The following is a 22,847-nucleotide window of genomic DNA, read 5'->3' as shown; positions in this document are numbered from 1 at the left end:
ACTCGGTAAGTAAATGAAAACATACTGTCATTTCTCGTGTTAGCTTTCAAAGTAATATAGCTTTTCTTTGTGAGAAACATGTTTTACAAGGGAGATTTTAAACGTTTCTCATTATGTGGTATCTCTTGTACAATTATACATTTCTCGTTTACCTTAAGTTTCGCAAAAATATGATTTTAGTTCTCCGGTAGCTAGGTTTAATATGTTGCTTATATCCAACCAAGTTGCATATTTGTCTCCTTGTAATTGTTATACTTCCTAACTATGAAAATAAATTATTCATGATTGATATCATAATCATTTATTTCCTCATCATCATGTCGTTCATACTGTTCAGAACTAACAGTTTTATTGTGTTTAAACTTTCACTGTTACGCGAAAACTACAACAAACTCCAGTAAAATTGCAGCCGAACTCTCCGAAAGCCAAGAGAGAGAGAGAGAGAGAGAGAGAGAGAGAGCAGTTCTTAAATATGTGTACAGTTTGTCGTTGTATGTAACAGGAGTACGATGATATATGAATGACAAGGAATATTGAATATCATCAGGTCACAATTTGCATGATTCCTGTGGAAAACAACTAATTATGAAACGTTAATACTTTTGAAGCCTATTATTTCTTATATGGGGTTCATTTTTAGACGTTCTTGGTAGCGCCATCTCATTGATTATGTAATGTATAATTGATGAACGACGGTCTTGACAGATTTTAAGATCCATTCATCCTGGTGGAGAGAGAGAGAGAGAGAGAGAGAGAGAGAGTAAGGAAAAATATGCCTACATCAGGAAATACCGATCTTAATAAGATATATAAGGTCAGATAAACTTCCTCAATGGAGAAACAAAGTAGTTCCCAAAGTGATAAAGCAAATGTGGCGATATCAGTTTTCGCCAACTGATATATTTCAGTATCTCAATTATGAAATATATAATAACTCCTGACATCTGCATCATGCAAAAAATGGCTTGACGGAAGGTGGTGGGGTCAAATAAGGTCGAGTCAAAACCTTTGGGAAATATCCTCACTAACCAGGAAATAGCGAAATGAAATTTTTGACAGGTAGCATAACCACGTTAGCGGACGATTCACTGAATGACACGTAGATTTTAATTTACCTCTGAGCGTTATTCGATTATCTAAATTTCAGACTTTATCATCACGGTGATAGGTTGAACGTTCGGTACCCAACCCAATGTCTTATTACGACGAAGCATTTATAGTCACTGGATAAATTAAGGCAAATACATATGATGTGTTGAAACGAAAAGAAGAAAAACACACAAACATAAGAAAAACACACAAATGAGAAACACTCTTCAAAAGTACAAACATAAAAGATACATACGAATAAGATACACACTTCAAAAACATAAATGAGATACAATCTTCAAAAACACAAACGAGATACTCTTAAATAACACAAACGAGATACACTTTTCCAAAACGCAAACACAAAAGAAACATATAAATAAGATACACATTTCAAAAACACAAATGAGATACGCTCTTCTAAAGCACAAATGATATATACTCTTCAGAAAGCAAACATAAAAGATCCATACAAATGAGATACACACTTCAAAAACACAATCTCACCTAAGCAAGATTTGATCACGTGGTGTATACTTAAGTGATGTTACAAGGGTTTTATTTTTCTTGTTTTTTCATAAATAAAACTAATAAACACTCATAGCAAGAAAATTAGTAGTTCTTACACTATTTATATATTCTTAGTTGAAGCCCATTTCGGGGGGGGGGGGGGGGCTTCTTTTTTAGCTGGTATAGTTTTGTGATTTTCATTGTTCCAATATGTTGCAAATATTTCACTTAAGAGCAGAAACAGACTCATTTAGCAACCTGCTTATGCAAGGACAAAGGTCAAGTTTTTCATAAAAAGATTAAATTTATCAAACTTTATCTAAATTATCTCAAGAGTTGATAGCAGACTAATTAGGTTCATCTCGGGACATTTCCACTCGCAAAAAGTTCTTGTTGCCAATCCAAAAAAGAAAACCTTGACTTTCTTATGTTACATTTTTGTTCGTATATTAGCAAACTTCTTTCAACGTGTTCATAATGATCTTAAGAGATCCATTAAGAATATTAAATGCATCATCAGCATTAAGGCCCAATTAATATTTATTCAGATCAAAATGATCAGTCCTGGCACATCAGCTCTCTGTTTAAAATTTATCGGCAAAATCACAATGACAAAAACAAATATGGCACAATGGAATCTCCTCGAAGTGATCCTCGTTAAAGTCTAAAGAAAGATGAATTATGGGTCCATTATTTATTAAATAGCTTCCAGACTTATTATAAAACATAATGAATCACTTACATACATCAACAAAGTTAAAAGATTGTAAAACTATTCCCCAAAAGTACTATTCAGTTCGTGCAGTATTGACTTTATAAAAGCATGTTATTAAAAATATTTATAAAACATATATTTATCTTTATCTGATTGTGGAATGATAATAACATATGTCAGTAATTGTTTCAAATGAAGTCCTATTTCTTGTATTTTCTTTTCATTAATTATGTAATGAGATACTTTAGCAGCCGAAATATATATATATATATATATATATATATATATATATATATATATATATATGTGTGTGTGTGTGTGTGTGTGTGTGTGTGTGTGTGTGTGTAGAAGATATAGAGCTAAACTGAAGAACTGAAGAAGAAAATATGTGCACAGATATATAGAACTAGAAGATAAACTAATCATATTTCTTTTAAGTAGATATTTGTTTTTGCCTCCATGTACACGTATTTCATTCTTGATTAAAACGTATCCGGGATCAAGTAATTACAATTTATTTCTTTAATTTTTGTTTTATATTGTTGGTGTTCATATGCAAGAAAGTATCAATATCCCAATCCAAGTCTCGAGCAGGATCCCAGTTTCATCACACCACAATGGATGAATTTTGAACAACACGGTTTTGTTTTTCTTTTTTTATGTAAAGACATGTTTGAATTCTAACCATGAAATGCAAATTCACACGGTTGATTCTGTGACTACTGCTATTTGTCTACTGTCGATGATATGCCCATTTGTATCGAGCCCTAATCTTACCTTCAGCTTAATCTAATAATCTTTAAAATTAATCTTAATCCTGGACGTGGAAGGACTTACGGACATCACGCTCACGGATTCCCAAATGATCACTGCGTCGAGCTTCCCTCTGAGCGAGCTCAATAACAATAAATCTCCCATGTCTGTTACATCATATTACAAATATTAAAAAGTATTTCTAAAACAAATTGATACCTTAGTGATATTACTAGGTACAGTAGCTAAATACATGTTTGGATCCACATTGATCAGTCCGATATATTTCATCCGTCAGCGTTATTACAGCTTGGTAATAATGTCTGCGAAGAACACAAGGACTATTGATTTTGGTAATGTTTTATTAGCATTTACTTTTCAAATGACTTTTAAATCATTGTCATGCACGAGGTTTATAAAAAAATTTGTCTGTTCTATCAAACGTGTTTTAATAATTACCTTCACAAGTTTCGGTATCCGATCTCTAGGAGTTTTATCTCCCCACTCATACCTTGTAGATAATTTTGTATGAACTATTTTTGGTCACTATCACTTATTTGTATCACTGACAGTTTTTGCACACTAATTGCCAAATGAAAATAAACTGCTCAACAATGCTGGGAAAAGCTAATTTTCGGAAATGTTATAATTAAAATTGCATCTCTAAACTTCGATTTCTGCTCAATCAATCAAGAATTTAACCAGGAAAAAGACACGTTTGCCTCAAAATCTTCATATAATCAACTAGTAATTTTATTTACTCTGCATTCCTTGAGTATCTATTTGAATGTATAAATTGCCCAAAGCTATGGAGTCACCCTCTCTAGCTTCCGCCAAACATCGTCATTACTATCTCACTAAGATTTTGATATGTTATTGATTGATGTGTATCGATCGCAGCCAGAAAGTCGGTTGTATATAAATGAGAACACGAGAAAGCGCAGTCATAGCAATTCCTTGACTTGCGGAGCAGTGAACTAAAAGGTAGGCATTCATTTACTGCCTTTTCAATCATCTAAAATATAGATTATTTTACTTTCGGGAAAAGAAGCGCATTATCTGTGGATTTTATGTTAATGGAAATTGTATATCTTTTTCATGCATAAAAAAAATGTATTTAGTTTCTATATAAAAAGGCATCATGTAACTTTTATTTAAAAAATTAGAAAAGTTAGGCTTCCTAATTGCATTTTGAAGTTCATTGGAGACATTTTAGAATATATATTCTTAAGTTAAACAATTGTTCAAGCAAGGGGCAGCAATGTATAGTTTCTGTGCCTGGTAGAGGCCAATCCATTTCCTGGTAGGAATGTGCAAGGGATCACAATTTAACTCCTGTGTTTCTCCTCATATGCATAGTGATTGTTATTACATCTTGTCGTGATTTCCTTCTAACTAATTCTGATTTATTAAGTTTACTGAAAAATTGTTAAAGCTAAGTTAAGAATCATAATGACACACACACACACACACACACACACACACACACACACACATTAAATAGCAAGTTGTTTGATCACTGGTGAAATTTATGATTGACTACTTTGTTTGATATCTGAAATTCATTTAATGAAGTTGGACGGTGACATTTGATCAAATTTTAAAAGACCCAAAATTATTTTTCTTCCACGTAGTATTCATCAACAAAGGGTTTTACATATTTTTTTAAAAATATAAATTTTAAGATGCCTACATTAAGAACTGTATAGCTCAAAGCCGTCAAAACCTGTAATTTTTCGTAACAGCTATATAAAATCACCCTTAAAAAATATCATTCTTCTAATTATCGAAGAGCTTACCTGCAATTAAAGTATTAATCTAACATAATTTTTAACCCTAATTATCATCTACGATCAGATAACTGTTAAATGGAGTTTATCCTCTTGAGTTTAGATAATACTGTATTAATAATTATATTATTTATGACTTCATGTATGCATGTAAGCCATATTATTTGTCTTACGCGTTTTAAAATCATACCTAGGGATGCATTTTCTCCCTGTTTTATCTGAAATATTCCTATCATTAAACCATTAAACATTTTTATGATTTGAATGTCTTTTCCTAACCTTTCCTGTTTATCATAACGTGTAAAATTCAACAACGAGAGAAGTCTGTAACTTGTTCATATGCCAACTCCAATTAAGAAATTTTTTAAGTATTTGTATTCATACAGACGACGTTTTGTATTAGCCCAATAGGTATCCAATTTTAAATTATCTGACAATTGGCTTATATTTTTTCGATCACGATTTGCACTGTACAAACCTTTTGTTTGTAACATAAATTTGATTACAGTTCCATCTTGTGTAAAAATGTAATTCATGTAACCAGATGATTACACCATGCGAAGTTTTCATTAAATTACTCCATCTCAATTTAAAATGTATTTACTAAACGAAGTTTTTAAATTATACTAAACAGACAAAGAAAATGTAAACATCAATTACAAATGCTACTAAAAGTAAATATTGAAATGCATAATTCATTATTATTTTTTTATCTTATTTTATTTCAGAATGAAAATTGTCATTGTGTTACTGGGATTGGCCTGTATGGCCTGTGCTCAAGGTAGGCGTCTTCTCTATTTCAGAACTTTATTTTCAAAATGCATCAGAGTATGTACAATAATTACGTAATTCATCTGGTACACTAGAGCAGTATGTACAATACTTACTTAATTCATCTGGTACACTAGAGCAGTATGTACAGTAAATACCTAATTCATCTGGTACACTAGAGCTTTTGTATGAACGTAATTTCCAAACGTTGCATATATCAATCGAACTTGACTCTTGTATTTACTTAACTTGTATCGCCTCGTGTACTTAATCTGCTTGTTTAGTATAGTCCCGTGTATTTTATTTACATAAGTAGTAGCGCCCCGTGTATTTTATTTACTTGTGTAGTATCGCCCCGTGTAATTTATTTACTTCGTAGTACAGCCCAATGTATTTTAAAAACTTATTTTGTATTTGCCCCGTTTATTTTATTTACTTATTTTGTATCGCACTGTGTATTTTTTTAAATCGCCCTGTGTAATTTTATTTACTTATTCTGTATCGCTCCGTGTATTTTTATTTACTTATGTAGTATCACCCGGTGTGCTTTACATACTTATTTTGTATCGCTCCGTGTTTTTATTCAATTATGAAAAATCGTAAAATCTTGCCTTTGCATGCAATAACAAAGGAACAATTTGTGCTTGACCTTAATTTGTCGACAAATCATTTTAGAAAGCTGTCTTTCAGTGTGTGTGTGTGTGTGTGTGTGTGTGTGTGTGTGTGTTCAATATCCGAAGAAAGAATAAAATCCAAAAGAAAAACTTAATTAATAAGAAATGAAATTTGATAGATCAAATCAAGAGCAGATTTCGGTCGTAGTATTGATCTGAAATATGAATTTAATAATAATAATAATAATAATAATAATAATATAGAAATACTAATATAAATATGTTATGTTCTAATATTTTTCGACTTAAGAAAAAGCTGAGCATTATCACAAAAAAGAGGTTAATTCATTCTCTCTCTCTCTCTCTCTCATTGGTTATGGCAAAAACAGCAACAAAAATGATATATTAAATTCTGTGACAGCTTATTGAAGAATTATCGTGATCAACACTTTTCTTTCTACTGCAATAACGTGTAGCTCACCAGATATATCGATGACACGTGTGTGAAATGTGTCATCTCTCCACTTCCGTATTTCGATTAACAGTTTATGATCAAGTGAGGCGGAAATTGAAAATCAGGCGGACGGTGTTGAAATTCCCCTAGGCTATTAAATGTTACACGTCAGCGGGCTTAGACGTGTACATGTTCAAACTCAAGCAGTGACATTTAGAAGTTAGTGAAATCGTGGCTCATAAATAGTATTTTTTAATAACCAATGAGTGAAATAATTTGTTCTTAAAGGTAAAAAAAATCTCGTACATTCAATGAAAGGTTCCCCATCTGGACATTATTTAGATTTTGACGAGAGCATTGATTTAGACTTTAGTGACGAAGCTCCGTCTCCTTTTCTTAAAGGGCCACTTTTCACATTTTCCTGCTTTTCATTTGCTAAATAAATCACATAATGTTAATATAATTTCTTGTACTGTTCGATGATCAAATTTTCCCCACCCCATTGCCTTGCTTTTTCGAAAGATTCAATAGTTTATATTACCGTTTCATTGCCAAAATAACAAGATTATTTCTATTTTATACGTTAGTTGAAATAATAAATAGACTATATTGAATGTTGGTTCAAAATGAAAGAGTATTGCTTAGTTTTTGTTCTGATGCAAGCATGATGACCAAGCAGACTCCATAAAACAGGAGGAAATGGAATGGGGAAGGAGAGAGAGATGTAATAGCGGGAATATCTTAATGGTAATAGTGTTGTCATCTATAATCTACGTACTTGTATGTGTGTGTCTTTTGCCACCTGCTTCACTCCTTCCAATATTGTAAAAGGCTTTTGTCCAACTTCATTACAGATTTTTCAAATCTCCTAGCAGGAATGCCCATACCACCAATTCCTGGTAAGTTGCTTATTTGGATCATTACTATGAACATAATGGTATCAATAATTTGTGCATCAGATTAAAACAGCGAGTTTCTTTTTTAATTTAAAAAAAAAACAAAAAACAACAGAATAATGAACTAAGATGACAATGGAAATTCAATGAATCACGCCAGTAATTTACGACATTTTCCTGTAAAGTCATCTCATAATGCCCGAGAAGTCCATAATTTTCATTTCGTCTGACTGAGAAGAATTTATCAGCAGAATCAGTTAACAGTATATTTATTTTTGAATCACATTACAATTGTACTTTAATTCACATACAATTTTCAGTTGTCTCTTTTTCAATGAAAAAGAACTGGATTTTTATATTAATATTTGATTTTAAATTAAATTCATTTTAGTAATACAAAACAAGATATACACAGAGGAACTGAGCAGATAAGTGAATGAATGAAACTACACTCGCAAAAAAGTGATTGAAAGATTTAATTATAGACAGAGTGTTTAATTGTTTGTTTCTTTTGTTCTCTTTCTGGTTAGTTTTTTTTTTTATCGATATTGATTGATTTCTTATTTCTACAGCTGGCATGAAACTGGAAGACCTGAAAGATGCTTTCACTAACCTCCCACCTGCCATGAAAGAGCGCCTGGATTCTGTAGCAAAGTGTAAGTGAATTATAAAGCATGACTTACTTCTATGTTATTCTTACTCAAAAATAATCCTCACACGGGAGACTTTGTCTAAACAAGATTAGGACCGTTTTCATGTAAATTTTGTTTTTCACATTTAAAGTGAATTCATTAAATATTGGCACTGCTTAAGGACCAGTGAAAGTGTGACAAAAAGCGTTGTCTATGTTCTTATTTAATCGCCCATAGTGTTATATGTTCTTTGTAAATCAGTTTTTAATTAAATTTACTGCATTTGTCTGTAGGGTAAACATTATGAGTTTGTACCATTATTAAATGTAACTTTTTGTAGCCGCGAGTAGTGTTTCAAAAGCACGAGACAAAACTTGTTTCCATATTACTAAACGAAATAAAAATAAAATTAAAGATTTTCTATAATGAAACTATATCGCTCACTTTTCATTTTTTGTGATTTGAACATGTTTTCCACTAAGATGACTCGAAGATTTTTATTTTTGTCTTCTGTTTTTCCAGCTTTCGGAATGAGTATTAATGATGTGAAACAGGCCTTGGACAACCCCCCAGAGCAACTGAAACAGTTATTCGAGCGTAAGACGGAACTATAAATTTATTCTGACCAGAAAAAGGGACTACATCTGTAGTTATATTATACCAAAACGAGCATGATCATCTAATGCAAATCAAATACAAGTTAAAATTGTTTTCATGATTAAAAAGTAAAATGCGTTTTAGTTTATCACAGCACTCGTGACACTAGATGACTTACAAAAACACATTGTGTGTAGACGGTATTTTTGTACACTTTGTAATAGACTGAAATAAAATGTGCTTAAAATTTAAATTTGTCTCTTATCACAACATATTTGGAAGTATTTGCCTTTGCAAATGTTCATTTCAATTTCAAAGTCAGTCAAGGTCTGCAAAACGAAGCCGATTAAATGTTTCTAAAATATCTTGTTTACAGTTCCGTATGAGTGTCATAATGCATTTGGATCATAAGCGAATCACTCTAAATCAAATACCTTCAGTAATTTATTTTGTAAATCTCCTCAGAAACGTCAAACATCTCTATTCTCATGAGCCCACATGGCATCAGAAAACGTAGACATATTCCAACAATTGTTCATAGTCTATACCCGGTTTGAAAAACAAACCATAACCACGTTTTCTTTTAAGAATGATAATTTGTTTGATCCATTTATTTATTCATTCATTTATCTATCCATCTCCCTATCCGACATCTTTAAAGACAGACAGACAAGCATATTCATCCATTTAACGTTCAACTATAATTTCAGGAAGCCATTCTTTAAAGCACACGTCATTCCATTCATTCATTTATCTCGGTAGATATATACGTCTGCATCTACATATATGTGTATCGAAATTGCAGAGAACACCGGCAAGACAACGGGTACTGCAAACGGAGGTGAAAAAAAAGAGCAGACCTTTGAGATTCCTCAGATACCTGACATGCGCGATATGCTTGGCATGCTCGGAATTCCCCGTGAGTAAATAAACTTAAGAATTTTTTTAAAACAAGAACAGAAAAGAAAAGCATATAAATTATTATATGAACACTATTTCTAATACTGCTATTCTAGGATTAATAGATTTTCCGGAATACGGCAGATCATGTAAATTTAAAAGCCTGATTTCCATGAATAAATGATTAACTCGTTAACTCTTTCTAGTTTCACAGTCTTTACTATACATATATTTTCGTGAAATTAATGCATTTACTTATTTATCAAAATTTTGTAGCTTCAATAAAATTTAACGTTGTTTGAACTAATACATTAATAAATTAATTATGTATTTATTTATTTGTTTCATATTCAAATCATGCGCTCATATGTAACAGATTCAAATTTGGTTTTTCATCTGATGTGTTCAAGACATACATGGAAGTGGAAGCGAGAGTTGTACATAGCTTTCGTTTATATTTAATATTTTGAGAACAAGTGGAAAAAGGACAAGTTCCATGATGACCAAAATATCATCTGATGTGCAGAAAGAAAGATAAATAGCCACTTATTCTGGCTGACCATGGCTGGTAGGACTCAAAGTTTCAGAGGAATAGTTCTCGATACGTGTTTACTTCAAACAGAAAAATAAAAAACAAAATAGACAACCTAAGTGGTAGGCGAAACCCCATCCCACCCATTCGTGGATGAATAGATAGGTATGCATGTGGTTAGATACATTTATGTAAACAGAAATAAAAATGTTGAACGTCTGTGAGAAAAAGAAAAGCAAGGAAGCATGGTTAGTTAGTATTTTATGCCCCAGAGGATCTCCTTTCAATTCGTGTTGTTTTCTTGTCCGCAAAGTCTTCTGATCACACATGTGAAGATGATAATATGTGGGTGATTTGTACCACACTCGAAAGGGTGTTGCCTAATGGGGACTCTGCTTGCAAAAGAACCGATAATAATGTCAATACAAGAAAGAAAAATCTAAAGGATATAACAGAGATAATTGTTGTTGTTACACTTACATCGTAAAATAACAGTAATTTCTTCAGAAAAGAATTTTACTGTATTTCATAATATTCCAGCTGATGCAAGCCCTGAGGAAATCGAGAAATTTGCAATGGAAAAGGCCAAAGAAATGGGATGTAAGTCTCCTTGTTACTGCATGTAACTTTGTATGATATCCACCCAACTCCTAACATCGTAGCAGATTCGTACGCTAGCTGTTCATATGAAAATTAGAGTAGAATAAATGGTGCAATTCTGATTTGCCAGCATCTTACTTGACATCAAAATTAGATCTGCGCTGTACGAGCAAATGCTGTAATGTATATCTATGAATATCACTGTGCGATTTACACTAGACTTCAATGTATTATCACTAGTAGATTGATGGTTCATCTTTCTCGCACAAATAGGTCTGTATGGTCGCTTTTTCCAGTATAAAATAACGGTGCGGTATATTTATATCGGTCATCGGGTGTCTTCCATCTTTTATCACTAGACCTTCTGCTGCAAACATAGCGCACACTAACTAACAACAGCTCCCTGAATTGCATCATCACCCGAGCATTCTCTTTTGTAAAATTCCAGATGAACATTAATTGCAATAAATTGGCATCCTAAAATATGGAGTGCCTGATGTTAGTGCCGCGTGAACAACAAATTCGGCAGTCCAGTTTCAAGTATTCGATACAATCAACGATGGAAATTCAGTTTTCTATATAAGAAATTAACCGGCATTGTTTAATCATACAGATTTATGTCATTTTTAGCCTAAGATATTAACACCATGTGTATCATTTTCTGACAAATTGCAGTTGACTTGAGTAACCCTGAGAAAATGATGGAAACATTGCAGGAGCAGCTGAAAAACATCATGCCAGGTTACTATTACTACGACTACTACTACTACTACTACTCTCTCCCTCCCTCTCTCTCTCTCTCTCTCTCTCTCTCTCTCTCTCTCAGAATATCCCATAAGTTTCCAGTGTCTTAAGAAATAACACCAAAAAAAACATGAAGTTTTTCATGCATGCCACAATTACCAGACAGCAATGATTTTATGTTTAAAATATTTATCACTATCTAATCTAGATATTATACCAAACCTAGACATATTTGGTAGCAATGTAAGGTATACTTCATACATTCTGGGATTTGTGTCAATCTGAAAATATCAACGACATGCGAGAGATTAAAAATTGGTATCACATTAGTACATGAAAAGTAGCGACCGCTTGGTTTACACCAATTGGTTTTATCAGTTTATCAGTGTAACTTTTTTCTGTTCTCTTACCTCGCTAGATATGAATCGTAGAGCAAACAGTTGTTGCTTTAGACTAAAATAAAAATCGTAAAAATGACTAATTGTGGTGTTCAGATGTCTCTTCTATCTATAATTTATCATCGACATCATTATTGGTAAAGCTCTCTTGGGTGTCGATATACTTGGAAAAGACAATCAGATGTCGATAGTCTTGCATTTGAAGAGATAATTTACTCGGTATTTATCCAAACAATCTATGTAACTTCAATGCCGAATAGTATTCTCATACAGCTCCGTTTATAGTAACGAAGAAATTTGTATGGTGAGAAACATTATAACCAATAATGGCTTTTTTACAAAATAAGTGTAAAAAATCTAAATTTGAGAATTTGACACATGACTGTAGATTAGTTCCGAGTAAACGGAAGATGTTCACCAATCGGAAACGGAGCTTTGACCCATATTGACAAATAACGGAGTATTACATGAACCTATGTTTATGTCTAACATCTTTCTTTGAAGGTGTGAAATTGGACGAACTTATGCAGAATCCACAGAAAGCACTTCAAGCCACTCTTAAGGGAATGGGAATACCCACTGGTAAGTTGTTCTACCAAAAATACAACTCTATACATTTCACTCTTAAGGAATGGTAATCTCCACTGGTAAGTTGTTGTTCGAAAAATAAAAATCTATGATTATTTTAATAGGGTCAAATCATTCAATCGAACAGAAATACGTGCATGAACATTATGATTGTTATTCTTTTTGAAATGGAAACGTTGATACCCTATAAATATTAGTTACTATCGCTTACATATAATGTCAATGACCTTGTATAACTTCCACATTTTGAAACAATTGTAAATTTGGTTACCAAAAGAAAATACACATGCTTTAGTCCTAAAGAGAGGTCTCAAACTTTAACAACACTGTTCATGATGTTGTGCATGCACTAAAATGATGTATTCGTTTCAGACAACCCAAAAGCTATGAAGAAATTGGTCAAAGATAGCTTGGAGGAACTGGGGATCCACGATGTTGATGCAGGTAAGTAGCGCTTGTAGCAATTGATAAAACCAATTGGTCTCCATCCAAGAGGTAGCTACTAGTTCACATGAGATATCCAGAATGGTCAATTAATTGTACATTTAATGAACAATTAGCTCACTATTTATATATTAAGGGGAAAAAAGACCATTTATTGAATTAACGTAACCATAATTGTTGCTTGTTGGTGCAGCTTTCAATACAGTAATGCATATACTGCCACAATAATTAATGCTGTTGTAATAGTAGTTGTAGCAATATTAGTATAGTTTTCTATAATAATAATAATAATAATGATGATGATGATGGCGATGATGACGCGATGACCCTGACTTTTATTATCATCATCATCATCTTCATCATCATGTATTTTCATTAACAGATAACATGGAAGAGGTCGTTGGAAAGCTGAAGAAAAAGGTTTTAGAAATGCTGGACATTGATGGTATGCAAATTATATATTGATCAAATCATATTGTTTTTGTCACACGGGTCTGCGGAAACTAACAATTTCACATACTGGCTTTTATGTTTATTTATGAAATCATTTTTATGCAATGATGGCCAAATTTTAAGGCTTTATATCGTGTTTTGTTCATTGCAACTGAACGATTTTATCGGAAATAAATGTTTTAATTCAAACATCATTTTCTAAGATGTAAATTATTAGACAACTACAAAATAATTGTTTGTTTATTTTCTTTCGATTTCATTTCCTTATTTTTGTCTATTAAGATGGCGAATTTGTATAATAAATTCGCGTCAATACCACGATTTTTAACAACAGCAACAACACATGAAAGTGAAGGTTTTGTAATATTTTAATCCCAAACATTTATTACTTGTATGCTAATAGTTTTCTTGAGAAAAATATAAAACTGTAAAAGTGCCACATTTCTTCAAGTGCTCAGTCTATGTTACTATGCAATAACCTGGAGAGTGGAGTACTTCCAACGTCGTCGTATTAACGTCTTTTGTGATCCAATTAATATTTGTTTCACAGAGAAGGATGATCCCGAGGTAATGAAGGAGAAGGTCAAGAAACACCTTGTTGAAGAGATGCGCGAGATGGGCATAGATGTTAAGGAAGGTATTTCAATTTCACATATACACAAGAATAAACTTAAACAATGGAATTTTTATACGAGTCGTGTCATATGTATTACGTATTTCCCCTAATATATGCGAATTAAATATTTTCCATGTATATGTGAATTGCATATTTTCCCTGTATATGGGAATTGCATATTTTCCATGTTCATGTGAATTACATCTGCCTAACTTTTATTTTATGTATGTGATAAAAACTGGGGATAAATATATGTTTCAGATCCGTGGGAAATATGATATATTTCACATATAAGACATACAGGCGAGTAACTTAGGTATTAAATGTGTAACATATGTGTGGGAAACTATACCTTTCCAAACGTTTAAAAAACAATTATTTTACAGTCGTTTACATGGATTATACAAGCATCGTACTGATCGCGCCCAAATATTTTGCAGATATTGTACATGGCTTGGGGTCAAATATAACCAACAAATATCCAGAAGCGAACATATCGGTCAAATAATCCATTTGTATGTTCTGAATTTCGAATATTGCATTTTATATATTTCCTTAAGATGACGATATGGCCACTGTCCAGAAAAAGCTGACATCCTCCATTGCCTTGGAACTGAAGAATATGGGAATTGAAGTAGAATCAGGTATATAAAAAAAAAACTTTTCAGCTTGAATACTTCCACTCTAATCTTAGTTTTGTTCAATGAGACTTCTCGCGTGACTCAATGAGATCTCGCCCTATTTAAGGCGGTGATGTCTATTGTATTGAAATTTGGTGTAACTAACTTAAAATTATTTGCCCTCGGAAGTAAAACATTCCCATTTTCACGTTCTTCTCCAAAGTTTTGTCGTGTCATTTGTAAAACGATGCATCGTGTTATTGCAGTCATCTGCAATAATAGTGGTCAAAAGCAGCTTCACAATCTATACTTATCTGCTTCTGTTTTAATTATTGTCTAAATTACCCAGATGTGTAGAGACTGGCTGCTTTTCCTTTCAAAATGATCAAAAGTTCGTACGGAGAAATTATCTGAATTATTAAAAGCTTTTAGATTATCATCTGTGAATTCAAGAATATTCAGAAGATAAAAAACAACATTTTAATTAAACAACACTAGTATTCGTTTTTATTTTAAACGACAAAAGAACTGCATAGAACCAGACTCATTTTTCTCAGTCTTCGCTGGACTCATCGAATGGCCTAGGTTTAGTTAATTACATTCTATTATTGAATTTATTTATTTATTTATTTATTTATTTATTTATTTATTTGTTAAACAGATGACCCAAAAGCAATGACAACTGCCATCAAGAAGAAGCTCAATGAGATGGGCATCAAATTCGGTAAGATCTTTAAAATTATGTTCAATGTATTTAATAGTACTGTAGTGTATAAATTGTCTGAGTTAGCCCAATATGTCTCAGCCACGAATAAAACATAATGCAGCAAATCGTTAATCTGCTTCAAGTGTTATATTATTCATAATTATTTATCATATAGTAAATTTATTTATTTATTTATTTATTTTAGATAACATGAAAGAACTGCAGAATCAACTCATGGGAATTATGATGCAACACGCCCAGTCAGGTACACCAAAGAACATCAGAGAACTTTAAACATAACAATGTCCGCGTGATTTTGGCACGAACGTACGTATTTTCGGCATGAACATACGTGATTTCAGCGTAAACATACGTATTTTCGGCATAAACATACGTGATTTCAGCGTAAACATACGTATTTTCAGGGTGAACATGATGGATTTTAGCGTAAAGCGTACACATACGTATTTTCAGCGTGAACATGCGTGATTTCAAAACCCAATTCACATATTACGTACGCTTTTCCTCAAAATATCAAGTCGATAACACTGGTATCACAAGTACAACAACGTGTTCTTCAATAATAAGATATTGATAGAGACAAAATAAAACTGCATTTAAAGAAAAGTTGTAATAAAGACGTAACTCATCCTTTAAAGTGTTACTGAGAGAAATCAAATTATAGCCTTAACATCGACTGTTATTGATGAGTAACTATGTAACGATCTTTACCAGCAAGTATGACACGTAGTTTTAAGACTTACAAAACAAGATCTTACTGTAACAAATAGGTTACAGTGCTTTATTCAAGAAATGTGTTGCATGTAAGGTGAAAAGTATCTTTTTAAAGATAGAAAACCTTCTATTTGTACAAATGGGATACCTTGTGAACGTGAGAAGAATAAACACACACACACACACACACATACACACACACACTGAGACAAAATATAATTAATGTTTTGGATTTGGCGATATTGGGTTTCGATGCAGAAAAAGAGCAGTGTAGGGGTTGATTGTTTTCTTCAATATTTAAGATGATTTTCGTTACCACTTTCGTAATATGTCCGCAGATTGACTATGGTTTAAATCGTCGGACGATAATATTCGCCGTTCTAAAAGGCATATAGTACTGAGTCCACGCCTTATTCATGCACGGACTTCGAATCTAATTATTGTGTCTGGCATATTATTACAGCTAAAATGTTTCATATTTTATCAAAGAACAATGTTTCGCACCGGGTGGAAGCTCTGGTTGGACACACACCTAAACGGCCTTCACATTTCTTTTATCACTGTAGCCTTCATGAATATGATGATGCCACCACCATCTGAGGAACACAAGGGTTCAAATATGCCTCCCAAGATGCCTCAAAACATGATGCCACCACGTGCAATGCCCCAAAACATGATGCCACCACGTACGTCACTTCCGTTTTCGTTTTCTCTCTTCGTCAGTTATTGTGCTGCAACTTATATTAGGAACTTACATTCAGACATTTATAATTTCAATAGTCAATGATGTGCATGCAACAACTTTGTGTATTCGATAATTCAGATCAACATAGTAAAGACTAAAGTGCCCAAAAATTAAATTAAAATCTCGTGCATCAAAAGACTATAAGGCACGTAACAATCAAACCTTCTTTTAAAGGAACAAACTTTCTATTAATACACGTGTATCTGTATTTATGATATTTAAAGTGTTTTTTAAGGAGCTTCAGTCACCAATTATAGTATACAAATTTAAAAATTTAATAGGAGTACTAAATTAATTCAGCTATCAAAAAATATTAAAGGCCAGTGTAATATGTATACCATGTCTTATTTTAGTTTTATCTCATGCATATTTTATATTTTCTGTGCATTTTCAGAGTTCATGCCTCACATGGAATATCGTAAGTATAAATTAAATTTACAAAACTGTATGTAACCTACATAATGAGCATAATATACATAACGAAGAGCGTGGATATTTATCTGTCGACGCATAATCCGATAGCTGAATGTAACTATGCCATGAATATATGCCAGTTTGAGGTACACGGTAAAGGGAATAGAAATGTACACTCTACTGCAGGTGCCTTTGTCACGGACACATTTAGGCATCCGGCCAGGACTGGCCTGGGCTGGTATTGAACACACAACCTCTGGATTACGAGTCGGACGTTCTACCAACTCAAATAAGAATTCTCAGTCGATGAAATCAAATTGTGATCAAAAGCTAATACAGTATAGGTCAATGGGTACAAATGTTACGTATTGGGATAATAATTACACAGGCATTTCGCAGGTAGAGCACATCACGGATCCAGCTCTCCTCTCTAACAGTGCTACGGCAAATCACGATCTACGTTGGTCATTATATCTATAATGTCGATCGAATGGTCTAGACTCTCATCTGGCCTGGGTATTGAAGTTACGGCCCTTAAATTATGAGTCCCACTATTTACGGACGGAGCTACTGCGGCTTATGATAATTTTGTAATCAAATTTTTATCCGATTTTGTCTGGAAAATCATCTTAAAATTTATCATGTTGGTGCAAATACCAGCATAGATTTTAACGACTATTCTTTGCTCTCTTACAAGATTAAAGTTTAATGGTTCTAGCAATAATAATAATAACAATAATAATAATAACGCATGAATTTCAGCTAACTTAAACCTTGAAATTGAGGTCAACGTTGAGCAGCCCGAACATCATATGGAAGAAGAAAGACACGCACGCCCAGTCCCAGCTGTCATGCCAGCCTCCCTTCCTGGTGAGTACATTTTATTATTATTATTATTATTATTATTATTATTATGTGCCCATTTTTCGCAACATCTGATTTTAATATATTTTAAGCAAATAGTCATCTGCTTTGTAAACATATACAGTTGTCTGAAATTACTTTTATCACATCTTAAATGCTTTGTTAATATCGCCAGAAGCGTTTTAAGCATCGGTTGTAAAGACACTCAAGCATAATTGTACAAATTATTCGGGAGACAGAACGCGCCTCTTTCCCAGTGAGTTTTTATCTTCTTGATTAATAACACCTTCTGTATCTGCCAACGGTAGTGAGGCATTATTTTTAAATCTGGTTACGTTAAACAACGTTAAGATCAATTATTAAGTGGAAATTGTACCCAAAATTTCCAAACTACACATTAAGCTTTATGCTGATGTATATGTTTCTCATTTACTTAGCTGGCAAGGAAGTCTCGACTGACCCTTCTCTGAATTTTGGTGATGATGAAGAAATTATGAACCACATCATGAAGGTCCGCTCCGGACTCAGATCTGGTTCCATGTCTGAGGATGCAGTGGAGGAAATGCTCGATGACCTTGTTCATTAGTAAGTGCACACTGTTATCATGTGTTCTCATATCACATTCATATATCCACAGCATACACGATCAAAAAAAAAAAAAAAAAAAAAAAAGAAAAAAGAAAGAAAGAAAACTAGAAAACGAACAAACATTTTATTATAATTGATCTTTATGAGCTTGAAACATCATGGATTAAGAAAGTAAATATTAATAGGAATGTTTGGCCCATTGGTCTATCCCATTTCATTTCATATCTTGTCCCACAGCTATTAGGACCTAATTGACTTGATGATCTGCCTCGTAAACATTACGCCATTAAAATGCCTAATTATCGATCCCATTACTATTACGACTTTACAATTAAACTTCTAAAACACATTGCAATTACAAGAATTAATTGCCTCTATTATTATCAATTATTGTGATTATGATTATGTATTATGATTATTATTGTTAATTTGAATATGAATTATGATTATCATTGTTAATTTGACTATGAATTATGATTATGAGTACATGCCAAGTGTTCCTGGATGAAAACGTTTGGGATAAAACGGTTCAGGTTTATCTTCTTAGTCGAAACGGAAGCCCTCAACTAGTGACAATAATCGATTGCAACAAAGATATTTCAGCAGTGAAAGTCTGAATTTTTTGTTGAATTAGATTGAGCTGATAAGTCGGGTGTTCTAATCAGGACGCTAGTTGTCGAAAATGGCTGGGGTGGGGTGTTGACGTTAGATTGAGCTAAGTTGGTGATCTGCAGAAGAGAAAACATCTTAACTAGTTTGGAGTGTTACAGATGTGTGTGTGTGTGTGTGTGTGTGTGTGTGTGTGTGTGATTAGGTTTTTTCAACGTAGCTTTAACAATTTTTCAGTCATATCGCTACGATATCTGCAGTGTGGCAGTTTATAGTGATGTCTAGCACTGGGGCATCATGCCGTAGACATGTAGCATGTTGTCCCACCCAGTCACATTATCCTGACACCAAACCGACCAGTCCTAACACTGACCTCTTAATGCTGAGCGCCTAGCGAGGCAGCTGTAAGTACCATTTTTATAAGTCTTTGGTATGACTCGGCCGAGGTTCGAACCCACGACCACCCGCTTCCGAGGCGGACGCTGTAACGAGTGTTCCAGGTCCTTAACTCTTTAGTTATAGGCATCATAGAGAGAAGAACTGATCTGGTGACTGATAATCAGCTGTTATTTAAAGATGATCAAAACTATCACACTCCATTTATCTTCCAGCCGCCTGAAGAACACAATGCTGCAAGAGAAACTAGACCGCATCGAGGGAATGAACCATGCCATCCGTAAGAATCCCGAGATGCACCATGGCGGAAACAACCGCATTCTCTCCGCTATCCTTAACAAGTAAACACTTCTCCACTAGTGTCTTCATCTACAATGAAATTTGATTCCGAAGTCATATAAAATTAGAAGAATATCAACGCATAGCCAGTCGGGATTCCTGTTTGTACCAGTCTGATAGAAAACGGCCACCCTCGGTCCTAACGCATTTCGGCCCATATTGATTCTTTTCGATGTTAAAATTATTCAGACTGTGTTTCCATTTTACAAATAAAATCACACTTTAAAAATATTGTAACGTTCTTTATCAATTCCGTCCATCCATCCTTCCTTTGTTCAGTTCTTCCTCCCTCCATCCTTTAATAGATTTCTTGCTTTCTGACTGAAGGCAAAATTGTTTGAATCCGCTGTCAAGCTGAAAAGAATGGCTGTGACGAAACATACACGAAAATACAAAAATTCTAGAAGGAATTAAAACTTTTGCAGTAAATATCAGAGATAAATCTCATTTTTATTTCAGAATATAGTACAGGAAATAAATAAAGAAAGAGCAACCAAAGAGGTGAAAGTAACAAATTCACAAGTTTTTACAGATGTATTTTCTCTACTATATGAAATACAAATGATCAACTGTAACTGCAATAATTCAGGTATTTTCTTAATTAATTTCGAACCGAACAAATGAGAGTAGCAGTGAAAAGGACTGGAAGAAGAAGACAATGGCTTAAAATACATTATAAATTATTATTTTTTGCCAATCACTCTATTCATAGCGTTCATGTATTCTTGTCTCGCTTTCTCTTTAAAATTACTTTGATTTCCCCGTGATATACCAGGTACTACGATCTCAATTACGAAATCAACTTTACGTCATTAAACACTCTCAATTACTTTTTAAGACACCTCTTTCTCTCATCTAAAGAGTTTCAAACACTTCCGCCTCCTCCTCATATGGCGCTTCATCCTGGCTGTGAACACGAATCTGAATCACATTTATAAATGGTCGGCAAAGTCTCCACCTTTTGATATGAATATCCTTCATTCTGTAACCGTAACTTCACTACATTTGCATTCTCCAACAAACTATAATTACCGGTCTCGTCTCTAATCCTTTTCATCTTTTCACTTTTTACATTTGTCCTTTGTCTTCCGATTATTGTCTTGATGCTCGCACTGAATGTTACGTCAATATATACGTGAATAAAAGGCGTCTAAAATGGACCGTCGTCACTTCTGAGGATTGTGCGTCTTCACTCCAGATCTTGAATCGGAGTCATGGATATTTGTATTAAATAAATAATAATAATAAAAAACGACCACATGATCATGTATTAATGAGGTTGTACACGATATGGAATTGAATTTTAGTACAGGTTTTCTTCTTTTTTTCATATGCGTATTAAACCGAGCACCTATTTCCTTTTTATCGCCTTCAAATATGCATGCTAAGCCTTGCTGAAGGAACCAATGCTTGTAGTAAAGATCATGTAATGTGAGGAACACAAATCGAAAAATAAAGTTATTAGCTTTTAAAAAAGTTTAAAGGTTCCACTATGTTCAACTTTCATTTAAATTTTATTACTTATCTGTCCGAATCTTCTTTTCTGAGAAATTATCTGACTTTACAAGCATTTTCCAAACTTGGAAGTTTGAAAACTGTATATAGTTTGGAGCTATTTTCTCATTGATTTGTTTGCCCAGTGCAATATATATATATATATATATATATATATATATATATATATATATATATATATATATATATATATAAAAGCCTGGAGTCTAAGTTCATAAGTACACCTGAAGTAATAAATCAAACATACCGCGAGACTTTAATTTCGCACCTGTGTTTTTTCTTTCTTCACATTATCACGTTATCAACATGCAAATCTTAGCAATATATCGATATTTCATTCCAGTTACCCAAAAAAAAAACCCACCAATTCTGCCCCCCCCCAAAAAAAAAAATACATCAGCAAACTCAAAATACCTAGCATGCAAAATTATTCGTACGTCTAATTACTAAACACTTACAGGTGAGAATATCCCTGAATATCATTTTTTTTAAAACCTGAATACAGTTCAATATGACGATTGTACCTAAGTCTCTTCACAACACATGTTCCCCGTAATCAAACAAATACTCAATCAACACTAAAGATGGAGTCTCAAATACAAATAGCATGTAACTGACAGAATATATGAGTACTCAATCATTACATAAAAAAGTTAACAAACAATACCTTTGGAAATAACCGATTAAAATATATCCAGGTTTCATTCACAAAACGAGATTTTTTAATTGAACTAGATCAAAACATAATTACAGATCATACATTTATTCACAGACACACACACACACACACACACACACACACACACAAACACACACCCACACAATAAATAGCAATGAACAAAAGACGCCACCAACAACTGGATTATACAAATGAAATTAGAACCATATAAGTAAAGTGGCGAAAAGCATCATAGCTCTTTACAGTCATAAATGACAACCAGCATACGATAAATATTCTAAGGGTTGCTGTTATGCAATATTATTCTATTTTTAATGTACCAAGAAAACTATTTAAAACAAAAACTAATTGTAAAACGCAATTCGTCATCTAGATTTGGCAATAATGTTGCACACTGCTAAAGACAGAGAAATCGACAATCAAGATTAATAAAAATGGGTGACAAACCAAGGTATGTATGTGAAACTTTTCAAGCATAAAATAGGCATGGCATAATAAAATAATAATAATAATAATAATAATAATAATAACCATCTTTGTG

The 22,847-nt window shown here is 33.2% G+C and overlaps 1 protein-coding gene across 1 annotated transcript; it reads left to right on the top strand.

Annotated features, from left to right (window-relative positions):
- The first annotated feature begins 4,032 nt into the window (after nucleotides 1-4,032).
- LOC149777162 (uncharacterized) lies at nucleotides 4,033-20,343 on the top strand. The gene is made up of 20 exons (XM_089941858.1): nucleotides 4,033-4,051; nucleotides 5,586-5,638; nucleotides 7,551-7,595; nucleotides 8,165-8,248; nucleotides 8,747-8,821; nucleotides 9,627-9,740; nucleotides 10,794-10,853; nucleotides 11,529-11,594; nucleotides 12,500-12,577; nucleotides 12,956-13,027; nucleotides 13,410-13,472; nucleotides 14,031-14,117; nucleotides 14,657-14,740; nucleotides 15,378-15,440; nucleotides 15,628-15,687; nucleotides 16,724-16,843; nucleotides 17,297-17,320; nucleotides 18,079-18,186; nucleotides 18,618-18,765; nucleotides 19,989-20,343. Exons 2-20 carry the CDS (start codon nucleotides 5,587-5,589, stop codon nucleotides 20,116-20,118), a joined length of 1,533 nt encoding a protein of 510 aa, XP_089797984.1. The 5' UTR covers nucleotides 4,033-4,051; nucleotide 5,586; the 3' UTR covers nucleotides 20,119-20,343.
- Nucleotides 20,344-22,847: the final 2,504 nt, after the last annotated feature.

The sequence above is a fragment of the Sinohyriopsis cumingii genome, chromosome 18 (assembly GCF_028554795.1).
Source record: "Sinohyriopsis cumingii isolate HCF-2022 chromosome 18, ASM2855479v2, whole genome shotgun sequence".
NCBI classification, from domain to species: Eukaryota; Metazoa; Mollusca; class Bivalvia; order Unionida; family Unionidae; genus Sinohyriopsis; species Sinohyriopsis cumingii.
This window is presented reverse-complemented; position numbering and strand designations above follow the sequence as displayed.